The sequence below is a fragment of the Rhipicephalus sanguineus genome, chromosome 5, assembly GCF_013339695.2.
Source record: "Rhipicephalus sanguineus isolate Rsan-2018 chromosome 5, BIME_Rsan_1.4, whole genome shotgun sequence".
NCBI lineage: Eukaryota > Metazoa > Arthropoda > Arachnida > Ixodida > Ixodidae > Rhipicephalus > Rhipicephalus sanguineus.
In genome coordinates this window covers 51,303,390-51,315,797 of record NC_051180.1, presented here as the reverse complement: position 1 = coordinate 51,315,797, position 12,408 = coordinate 51,303,390, and the positions used below count along the sequence as shown (strand labels likewise).

The 12,408-nt window shown below is 44.5% G+C and overlaps 1 protein-coding gene across 1 annotated transcript in view; it reads right to left on the bottom strand.

The window, feature by feature from the left end:
• Positions 1–3,452, bottom strand: part of LOC119393623 (glutamate-gated chloride channel) — a 79,910-nt gene extending 76,458 nt beyond the window's left edge. The window contains exon 1 of the mRNA XM_037660732.2: positions 3,288–3,452. Coding sequence (XP_037516660.1) covers positions 3,288–3,376 — 89 coding nt within the window. The 5' untranslated portion in view covers positions 3,377–3,452. The remainder of the gene's footprint in view (positions 1–3,287) is intronic.
• Between the last annotated feature and the right edge of the window lie 8,956 nt (positions 3,453–12,408).

Genomic DNA, 12,408 nt, shown 5'->3' with positions numbered 1-12,408 from the left:
TGCCAATGGCTGCTAATGGTGAATGAGAGACAGAAGAATTCGGCTTTTAGTTAAAGCGCACGCTGCGAATTTTTTATTGTTCAACAACGCACAGGAAAAATCTCCCACTGGCACCACCTTGGAGGTCAAGATCTGGTACTAGCGTTAGGACTGGTTACGCACTACTACGAGGGACGAACGGGTGCCGCATTAAGGAGCTTCGCCCCTAAAAAACATTGCCGTCTACTGATATATGCAGAAATATGTAGCAATCACTTTTAATAAACAGCAAATTAGAGATGTGCTGTAACCTTCATCAGATGTTATGCGGCTGTAGGCGCGTTACCAGCTGTATTTAGCTTTTGACATGGTCTTAATAGCACAGATTGTTAATGCGTGCTTGTTGGTACACACTGAACTACGTCCCGTTGTAGCGCTGTTTACCCGCAGTCCTGAATAGTACTTCGCAAACGCTTCCTCGTTTTTAATTACTTTGCATCTGATATGTGATGAAATAATTAAGTGCTCTCAAATTGATGAGGGGATTACGCTCTACGCATTAAACAAATTTGTGAAACAGAAGAAGCTATTGATTGGCTCTTTAAACTTGCGGTGGTGCTTTATAAACTTTTTTTCATCCAAGGACTTAAAAAAATACCTCGACAGCTCTTGGTATTGTCATAATATTCTCACCGCAAATTTTTCGACAGAAAGTTTCTTTGGACGTAGGTACTACGTTCAATTTCTTCTATATAATATTTAATCCTAACGCCATCAAAAAGAAACGTGGCAGTTATCAGTGGAACTGCATGGACAAATTCTTTAAACGTTGATGTCACGTTGGAGACAAATTGCTTAAGCTTGAAGGAACTATCGCATCAAGTGAATGTCATCCTGCGTGAGAACAAAAGCTGCATATTTTTAAACATGACTCGGCATATCAAGAAAATCAGAGTTCGCTGACTACTACCACAAATCACTCCCCCCCCCCCTCCTTCGAAAAAAATTGTTATCATACATTTCTGACTCAAAATACGGCAAACAAGCATTGCAAACGGCAGTCGAAAGGTGGCCGTTGAAGCTTGACTAATGAATTTTTGTGCTAGAACAAGTCATTTTTTCTAGGTTTCAGTTCATATGTAGAAAACAGTAAAAAAAAACTGAGATATGATAATGATGTAGTATATCTTTCAATAATACACTTTTGTCAAGCAAGGAAGCGACAAATTATTCCGTTGCTCCCATGATTGTTTTGTCACTCAGGTGTGATTATAGGCGTGCGCACAAGGGGGGGGGGGGTGAGGTGGCCGCCTCACCTAGTCACCTAGGAGGGGGGAGCGCAAAATCTGCCCCATACATTGACCCCCTTAGTCACCTAAGAGGGGGGGGGGGGCGGAAAATCTGCCTCGTGCATTGACTTAATGGGAGGGGGGGGCTACTGCGATGCACCTTCGCCCCCCGCCCCCTGATGGGGAACCCTGCGCACGCCTATGGGCGTGATTAATAACGCTTCGACTAAAAGTGTATCTATCGCAATCACGCTTAGAGATATCACGGAAAGGAAAATAGAAACTTTGATACTTATATTAGAGAAATATTCGCAGCAAAAATAATTCAAAGGTAAGCACCAGCAACAACCGTGTTGGCGGCATACCATTTACCTAGCTTTCTTTTCGTTTAATATGAATTTATTTGGAATTTTGGCACTCGTCCTGTTCTTTGTTAAAATTATCTGCGTAAGCGAAACGGAAGTAATATAATAAAACTAATATTTGGCTTAAATATAATTGCCTTCATTCGCTTTTCAGGCAATTAAAGCAATAGTCATGAGAATATGAAGCATTTCTGATTTTCCCATCTCAAAAGATATAGAGCGACTAGCGATGATTAACAGTACCGCAGCACGGTGATTTTTCGCAGAAAGCGGTAACGCACGTGTTAAAATGAGCTAAAATATTCCCGAGAAACGTGAACGCAGAGAAAATATTTCAAAACAACGAACTGGACAGCGTTGACATATCGCTACAATGACTCTTGTGCACCAGTGATCGCGCAACATACGTCAGTAATCAGAAAAAGGAAATTCGGCATGATAATACGAACAATTTTCATAGATAACGGGACCCTACGCGCTGTCTGAAACGAAAAACGCCAGAAAGCTAGAGGTTCGGCTGATAAAGAAATATGGTGCTGCATAGTGTCAATACATTCGAAGTGAACTTGACACGATTTCGTTTTAGTGATGAATAATTGAAAAAGATATGTCAAGTAAAGTTTCAAAATGCGTTTTTCTGTCAAGGGGTATTTGCAAGAAGAGAACAAAAACTGTGTTGTTAGATATTGGTTGGAATATAAAGAAGTCCACAACTTTTTTGAACAGTTATACATGAATTTTTACCCTCAAAAAAAAAAAAAAAATCAACGGTGTAATAGGCGTACCACTGTCTCCTAATTCCTAGACATTCAAATACCCATGACGAGATCGCGAAAGAATAATACTGCGCAGTGCTTGAACGACATGCCTACAGGTAATTTTTACACTATCTGTCAAGATGGCGCAGAAAAAAAAAGGGCGAGCATTGCGTTATAATGTCCCCACGATCTTATGTCCGTATATGATGTAAGCGCATGTTCAGGTTCGCAGCAGCTCAAATATTACTACTGAAAAAAAACTTTCGAGTGTCAGCTCTAACGTTCGTAGATCTTTTTTGAACTATGCGAAAAAGCGAGAAGCGCTTCCTGTCAAAATACCGTACATATTTGCTTCATCATTGGCTGACATTCAAACCTTCATTGTTGCTAACAGCGTGAAACAACCCACTAGAGCATAGCCTAAATTAAATCGTGCCTGAAAACTACCACATAACAAAAAAAAGTGACAAGAAAAACACGAAAACGAAATGGCGTTTAGAAGCTGTCCCCATTTCACTGTACCTAAAAGCACACTAAAATGTGTATATAAAAGAGCTTGAGCTAATATACAGAAAAAAGCACCCTAGAAGATAATACACAAAGCTCTTCGCATTTTTTTGTGGTATACGCAATTAAATCCCCAAATTTCAGTCGCTGGGCACACATACCTTTACGTCCACATTTTCCGGCTGCCTAGCTATTGCCACGATGAGAAGCGACACGGTTCACGTAAGAACAAACTTTGACTACAACCGCGCTTTCTTTCACGCAACTGCTTCGTCGGCGTCTCCAAAACTTTCGCATCCCTCCAGTGCAATTTGCTGAACTCATTTCTAAGGGGAAGGCGTGTCCCTTCATCCTGCTCTAGGCAGAACAAACTAATCTGATCAACTCACCCGGGTACGAGCGGCAGAGCGGGCGGCCAGCAGAATGCAGCTATCACCACCACAAGGCGGCAGGCGCGGGAGCATGGCACACCCAACATCGCGTGGCGACGTTCGTTACAGCGCGCGTGCAGGACCGCCAGGCGAAGCGGCCAGCCACCACGGGGACGAGCGAGCTGTGGTCCAAGCCCCTCCGGGAACGACGAGTCCTTAGCCCGCGATTGAGCGGCGGCGTGGCTCTACTACAAGCGCGGCCGCGAGCCCTGCAACGCCGCCGCCGTCGCAAGCGCACCCCCACGCCGCCCGCGTTCGCGCGCCCGTTGACGACCAACGCTGTGGCGAGGAGCACGCGGTTCCTGCTCCCTCACTTACGAAGAAGAGAGAGTTCTGACCCGCAGAGCGGGTCAGAACTCTCTCTTATTCGAAAGTGAGCGCGCCTTCGCGCTTTCCCTTTCGTCTTTTCTGCCACCGTACTCCCACTTCCTATGCAGCCACCCCTCCCCCTGTTTCCACTCATGACAACTCTCAGACTCCCCTTTCCGTTAGCACACTTTTTTTTTTACTTTGCGTTGACTAAGACATCATTTTTGCTTGGCTCCCACGCACAACTCAAAAGTGGAACCAACTTCCGTATTCATGTCTCTGCTTGGAAACTTTAGAATCAGCGCTGTAGTGCTTACTTTGTTCCTGTGTGGATCTTTTTCGTTCACATTTCGCTCTCTCCACACAACCTGAGCTGTGCTTTCTCCACGGGTAGCAGAAAACAATGTCACTTTTTATACATTCCTCACCCCTCTCTCACAAGAACATTTTTCTTCACAGTTTTATTACGCAGTTTACACTTTGAGCTTTCTGTTGTGTAACAACCCTGTTGTGTAGATGTCGCTATTCAATTATATTTTTATTTTGTTGCTGGACTAAATAAATAAATAAATAAATAAATAAATAAATAAATAAATGAATAAATAAATAAATAAATAAATAAATAAATAAATAAATAAATAAATAAATAAATAAATAAATAAATGTTTCAAATCCACGCTGCTAATATTGCGTTGTGATCCTTCCTCATTTGGAACCCTCCCGTCCTTGTTACCCCATCTCCGAAATATTTCTTCGTGCGATATTTTGCTATCCGAAATATTCGCCTCTTATTCTTTTTTTTTCTGCTGTATGGCATTGCCTATTCGACTGTCGCTTTTATACGTCAGCAGACTTTTTTTCCCATCGCGTCCTAGCAAATGTATCCTCCATTTTCCAGCGAGCAGAGTTTTATCTCGCTGTTGCAAAGAGGTGCCAAAATGGCCTCATTTTGTGGTTGTCTTATACGTGTGTTCCGCCTGTACGAAGTAGCGATTTCCGTGGTGCATTTGCTCTGGTGAGTAGTGAAAGGAGCTGATGGGACACGAAGATTGATGGTCGGACCAATCTGGGCGTCACAATTGTCTGGAAAGCCGAGTAGTGGAAAAAAGTATAACAAGAGTAATCTGCTGATTTTTTGCGTCTCGATACTGAAACCGAGACCAAAAAGCCAACATAGTCCTCTTGTCTCACTTTTTCTTCACTTTCTATTCAATTCTAGTATCTTCAGTAGCTGCGCATATAAATAGACCTACTTGTTTTTCTCAAATGCGAAGCATTTCTTAGCGAACCTTTGGCACTTTGAACGTTTCTTTCTATCTATCTATCTATCTATCTATCTATCTATCTATCTATCTATCTATCTATCTATCTATCTATCTATCTATCTATCTATCTATCTATCTATCTATCTATCTATCTATCTATCTATCTATCTATCTATCTATCTATCTATCTATCTATCTATCTATCTATCTATCTATCTATCTATCTATCTATCTATCTATCTATCTATCTATCTATCTATCTATCTATCTATCTATCTATCTATCTATCTATCTATCTATCTATCTATCTATCTAGCCGCCTACGTCTGGCTGTTCTCATGATCACCTCCTTAACTCGGTTAAGGAGGTCTCGATCATGAGAGCAGCCAGATGAGAACACGCGTTCGGGCAGTCAGACTAATATAAATAAATAAATAAATAAATAAATAAATAAATAAATAAATAAACCAAGGCAAAAGACGCAAAAAAATGAAGCCAATATGATCGACGTGGCGTCAAGATAAAACAATGCTGAGGCGTGCTGGAAGGAAGCAGGCTGTTGGCGAAGGTAGGTGAACATGTGGTGCTTATAGATTTAACTGCTCTTCTATTATAGTAATATAATTGGCAATGGCTGTAAAATAAGCTGATTTTAAAGCCGGAAACGATCAGGACGAAAAGATAATATTCTAAAGTTTGAGAGGCATATAACGCTGTAAGGTGAGACATGAGAGTGCACATTCAGTGATTCCCAGCAGGGCACTTCATGCATCAATTTCCTACACTCGACTTACGGTGCTTCCCAACGGCATGGTTTCTCCCTAAAGTGGATTTTACCAAAGACATAGTAGAAAAAAAAATGTACTTTTGTTTTCATATAACGGCTCACCTGCAACCCATATAAGAGCCCACCTGCAATATAACACCTCACCCGTCTCTGAAAGAAGGAAAACTATTTTTGGACCTGAATCAGAAGGGCGGTTGCTTGAGCTAGTTGGTACATCAATAAAAAGAGTAAACGCAGCGGGGAACATATTTAGACAGCTTTATACAAACAAACCTCAATGGCCTTCAGAATTTAGAACAAAGCTTGTTTATTAGAAGAGAATGATCGCTGTATTACTCTCCTGTTTTTCCTTTTAGGTGGTGCTTAACTATGTTGCGGTAACAGAAAAAATTGCAGGCAACCAGTGCTCGACAAACAGCTGTGCCGAAGTTCGGCAAATGTAATATGAGATTAAATTTGATCTGTGCATAAGCAGAAGGATGGCGTTATTTTATATGAGCCTCGTGACTTCCACCGTGTTGCCCTTGCTTAAGCACCGACATGACCAGAAGAGACCTACGTGTCTGCACTCATGTAATGCTTCTACGATGTCATAAGTGTGGGACAAGTCCATAGCAAACACGCAAATAATGCGCCGGGAAAGCTTCCCAAAACAAAGCAAATAAATGTTTTGTTTTTCTCTTGCATCACTTCCTTGATCATATGTCCCGATAGTGGTCACGCTAACCTTAATTAACGTCGGCTTGTAATTTGCTAAGGACATTTGTTGTTATTTATCAATCTTGGGACAGGCCTGAAACGGCGTGGTTACTCCTGACTTGTGGTGGCAAATAAGCTTAACTCGCAGAAACCTGCTTACTATTGATCACCGCTACTCTCATAGACCTCAGCGCCTTAGGCATGCGAGACATTTAAAGGTAACTCTTTGTTAGTCTTGCCTGCCGTGTAGTGGCACTTGGCCGGTGGGGGGCACATTTTGTATGCTGCCGTCAGTATTGTTTCTCTAACCTCGTTAAGGAGACCGCTTGTTCCGATTCTGTTTCTGCGTACAACCGCGCTACACAGAAGACGAGAAATCGTCTTAGCATATGTCACCGCTAGCAGAGACATAGTCTTGTTCAGATAAACTCTAAGACGCCCAAAAATATTCGTAATAGAATGGCGGCAAAAAAACAACTGTGGTGTAGATTTGCGGCAGTATAGAGCAGTGTTGTAGCTTCTCGTTCGTGCATACTATTGTTCGTGAAGTTAATCTACACGCGTTGTTGAGTGTAAGACAGTTGGTTTCACAACTGGGATTTTAGTCAAACTAAATATGCCATACTGTATGTGTACCTACGAACTTTCAATAACTAGTTCGCCTTTTAATTAACTAGAAGCACTACAACCACACATATGTGGCACATAGATCACGTGATCTTGATTCCATGTTTGCTATTTTACAGTGGATCATTTCGTTGACAAATTGGATATTTTTTGTAATAGTGTAGACTTTCTTTTACGTTTATGCATAAAAGAAACAATCCACTGCAGCAAACTCGCATAGAAGTGGCAACAAAAAATTACACCATCTCCCGCTAAAGGGGACCATGAGGCGATGCGAAGCCGGAGCACTTGCACGATCGCCTTCCGTTGGCGTTCGTTGGGCATGCTACCGACCTCGCGTCGTGGAACGCGAAGAGGGACGCTACGCGCGTCGTATCTTCCATCTAGCCTGGCCGTTAATTCTCACAGGGCGAGTGGGGAACGCGGTCGACAGGCGGGCGAGAGGGGGGCAGCGTAGGAGAGGAGAGAGAAGGGGAGGGGACGCGCATGCGCTCGAGCTCATCGCGGCGTTGCGCAGGAGAGAATTTCGGCATGTCTAGCCCGCGTTTCAGAGGAAGAGTGGAAAGGGGGAGGGGAGAGGGAAAGTGGAGAGGGGTATGAGAGAGGGGAAGGGGAGAGGGAATGTGGAGAGGTGAAGGGGAGAGGGAAGGTGGAGAGGGGAAGGGGAAGGGGAGAGGGTGAGTGCTGAGGAGGTGTGTGGAGAGGGTATGCGCATGCGCAGTAAGGGTGGTCACGCCGCACACCACCACCACCACCACCACCACCGGATTGAGCTCCGCCTTAAGATACTTCGCATCTAATATGGCTTCAGTCAAGCATCAGACTGCCTACGATATGACGTAAGCGTATGGTGCCTTACGTCAAAACCATTGCACTTGAGTGACGAATAGCCAGTGGCTGCCTGAATAACGTGAAGATAATCTAAAAACACAGGTTACTTGGTCGGGCGACACACACAAGAAGAAAGGGGGGGGGGGAGAGATGAAAGATAGAAAGAGTGGGGAAATGATGGAGTATAACGGTTGTTGCAAAAATAGAGGTAAGTCCTCGGCAAGAATGGAAGAAGGGAGAGGATGAAAGAGATGAAAGCAAAGGAAACACAAGGAAGTTGCGTAAGCGAGGTGCTTACATCTCTCATGCCTACGCAAGTCGCCTGAGTCTTAAGAAAACCCAAGCAAACTATGGATTCCTGCACATAGTACGTACAAGCCATTTGCGTACGCGCTAAATGTCTGCAATGACACATACGTGCTGTTTCGAAGCAACGTTAGGCAGCCGCGTTGTGGGGACAGATAAGCTAACCTGTGCAGCCGTGTTTACATTATTTATTGTCTTATGTTTAGGCTATTATGAAATTTTTAAAGAATTATTGAAGTAAGAGCCTCCTCGTGAAGCCCTTGACAATTCCTCGTGAGTTTGTAACTTAAGTCTGTCTTACTTACTGTGTAATGAACTAACGTTATATACATGTGTAACAATAGTGTGAACGTTTCTTTGAAAGAATTCGAAGGTACACCCATGTATTGCGTGTAACGGATAACGTGCTACGGCATATTTGTTGCGTAATCTGAATTTAAACAAATACGCGTATCTCACAGCCTGTGAGTGTAGGTCTAAAGGAAGTTTTTATGCAGGGGCATATCGAGAATCTTTTTGCGGGGGGGGGGGGATTTAATCTTTCTGTATGTTCGTACGTGTGTTTGTATGTGTGGGTGTTATGTATCCACGTGCAAAATAAAAAAAATCTGGGGGGAGGGGCGCATCTCCCAACCCTTCCCCCCTCTCCCTGGCTACGTCGATGTTTCCTTTCTAGACTGGTTAACTACCCCAACATTCCTCTCTTGCCTGTTCATTCACGTGATATATGCACTTTGTAGACGGAAACTAAATTAATTTTACCGCCTGGAATTCTTTCGCGTACATATAAGCCTAAGAAAAGAAACCTTTTCTCATTTCCTTTTACCCAAAACGGCGCTGCCACAGCTGCGGTCGAGTCAGCCACTTCCAGCTTAGTGGTGCAATGCCGTGTCACCTTGATATTGGATAAATATAAAACGCGCAGCACTTCTTATTATAGATGAACACACACTCATGTTCTTGCGTTGTACTCAATGCGTCAACACTGGCATGAACACTATCCGTTCTAATGATATCGCATGGGCGTTACATGCAGAAGTTAACCCCACTGGGCTGACTACAAGACCGCGCAAAAACGAAGAGTGCTGGTAGAGGACTAGTGCTTCTGACGTGCAATTAGCGGGAGTGCCGGATACGGCGAAGTCGCGTACCTTTGCCGGTGCGAGGTCCGGTTGATTAAATTCAGTGGCCCCTCCGGCTGCAAGGAAGAAAATTAAATTTGTCCAGCGTCCTTGCTTCGGCAGGTTGGGCGCTGATGGTCGGCGCGAAGGTCGCTTGACTACGAATGGCGAGACGGTGCCGCCACGTGACACCGCCCGCCGTCGAAACTTAATTGTGGTGAGAAATAAATGAAGATGCATACAAGCTCGGACAACCTGGCAAGCGCGAGTAACGAATCCTACCTTATTGAGGACACATATACATACACAGAGAAAGGTAGTTACCTTAAACTTCTGCGAAGGACTGTACCAAGGGAAGTAGTAATAAATGGATGCAAGTAGCATTTTACAGCGGTAGCAATTATATGGACGCTCGAGGCGCATTTCTGCCGTCACTGTCATGTTCCGTATAAAGTCCAAATCGATAACATCACCCTGCGCGTCGTATGTTGTATGTGCGCGCGAAAGCTTGCGAAGGCTGCAGACGGGCGCAACTCAAGCAGATATGAAACGTGCTGGCCGGCTCCGCCGGGCGAAGGAGCGTCAAGGGGTGCCGGTGGGGGGCTGCGTCGCTAGGACACGAACTGTGAACATTGACCAAAATGGCACATTCGTGAGCGCTATCTTGACAGACATCAGTAGGCGGATCCTACCGTTGTACGTGCAGTGCACCGCTTCAGGATTGCAAAGAATACTTCGCACTCAACACTGAATACCTCAAGACGCCAAAACTATCGGCAACACCACCTAAACGAGTTGCGGCAATTTCAAATACCATCTGGACTCCACCGAAGAGAGGCCAATCTGTTATGCCGCTTATGGCTAAGAGTGGCTTCCACGAAGTCATATTCGTTTCGGATAGGGATGGCCAACGACGCCCTTTGCGACGCCTGCGGCACCGAGGAGACCTCGCAGCATATCTTCTGCGACTTTCTTCGATATGCTGCGCAGAGGCGATCACTCTTATTCGCTGTCGCTCGTCTTCACATTAGAACGATGACACTAGAAACAATTCTCCAGCCTGAAAAGTCATCGAGAATTCAAGCAACGAAGGCATTGCTCAACTTTCTAAGGACAAGGCACTTGCACGAGCGGCTGTAGACTCTTAATGATGCCGCATACCGCACGAGACTGCCGCTCTGCGCCGTGAAGTTATGCGTGTGCGTGTGTGTTCCCCACTCTCTCTCTCTTTCTTTACTCTTCTTTCAATCTCCCCCATCCCTTCCCCCTGTACAGGGTAGCATACCGGTTATGCCAAACTGGTTAACATCCCTGTCTTTCCTCTCTCTCGTTTTCCTTCCTTCCTCACCGCTTCCTTCGCGTTGAGGCGACAGAAAGCACCAAAACAGCTTCGCTCCCTGGAGCTGCTGCATTCTCTTACGCCAGCGTTTTGTGGAGCTACGCGAGATTGGATATAAAGGAATTAGCTGCTAGACTTACTTCATATACTATTACAATTTTCTGCTATCACATTTATTGCTTCGGCCTTGCGATAAAACTGACTTTTCTTTTTTTTTTTTGGCTAGCACGACGGTCCAGTTCTGATGTCACCTACGCGTGCACAGACACAGAAAGACAACACAAACGCGCGTACCCGAATGACGTCCTCGCAGTGCATCTTTAAACCGAATAAATATAAAAACCCGCAAATAAAACTGTTCAAGGTGTTCCAGAGGCGGTACCTCAACGGTGGCTCTTCAGTGCTGAAGCCCGACGTCACTATAACAATAACCCCGTGTGCATGTATTTCTTTATCATGCTTCATAAGGTGGACTAGAACGCCCCTAGGCGTGCTCCGCGAGCACGGACGCGCGCTAAGGGAACTCGCGCGTTTTCCGCAGTGCTGATGGTTTCCTCAAAAATTTGAATGTGGTTTCCACAAGACGATCAATTTTGAGGTTAAAGAAATTGGGGCAGCTACGCGCTTGTTGTGCGAAGACTGAGGAAGCAACAGAGCAGGTGGCGTTGCCCTCCTCCTTACTCTAACTGCCCTTTCCTACCCATTGCTCGACTGCTCTTACAAGACTATGCTATGCTTTACACTCTCGCCTCCTCCTTTCCCTCCTTCTCACACTCACTTCCCTTCCCGACTCTTCGGTATACTATATTATAACGGCTAGGCTTGCTCTCTCTTTCTTCTATCTAATTTTTGTGTCTATTTCTTTCCCTTTGTTTCTCTCTCCGTTATTCCATGTTTTCGCGTCTTTCTTTCCTTTCCTTCACTCTACTGATCTCTTTATCTTTTTTTCTATCTCTTTCTCTGTCTGTCTTTAAACCTTTTTATCTCTCTCTTTCCTTTCTTTCACTATATTTCTGTCTTTCTCTTTTTTGCTATCTTTTTTATTCTCTCTGTCTCTTTCTCTACTTGTTCTCTCGGCCATTAGAATTATTTGTATCTTATACGCCGGACAAATCGGCGCACTTGTTCTGCGAGAGAAGCAGAAGATGGAACGAAGATGAAGAAGAGGTCGAAGAGAGCGCGTGCCCGTTCAAGATGATGGTAGTAATTAGGTGACACCACGGGGCACAACGAAAAGTTGCCAGCTCCGTATAGCTCAGGCCATAGGAAGCTCTCGAATATACGAGTGTCGATCATAGCCTAACAATCAAAAGGTTTTTTTTTTCACAGACGGCTCGTGGATTTTTATAGACTTAAAGGAACGAATAACTTCTCTTTGTTGATAAAAGCCCAGTGCCAGCCGCGCATACACGCCTTCGTATTTAAATGAAAACATGCGCCCACTTGCCTGTAATACCTTGGCACAACCATTCTGGGCGTTACCATTGCAGTGTTCAGCAAACATGTCTTTCGGCAATGGGATTTCATAGTAAACATTTATATGTTCATGCCGTTTAGGGAAGAAAGTACCGACCTAAAGGCGAGGCATTATTGCACTGCCGCCTCTTAGCAGTGGCTGACATAACCAGAAATCCCTTGACTACGCGTCCTTGTTAACGTTCACTTCGCGTTTCCCGCCGTAGCACGCGAAGACTGGTCGCGTGTACAAAAGCGTCAACGTCCATGGCGTCGAATGAAATGAGAATGACCGAAGAAAACGCATTGCAGCTGTCACAGCGTCTTATTATACGACGCT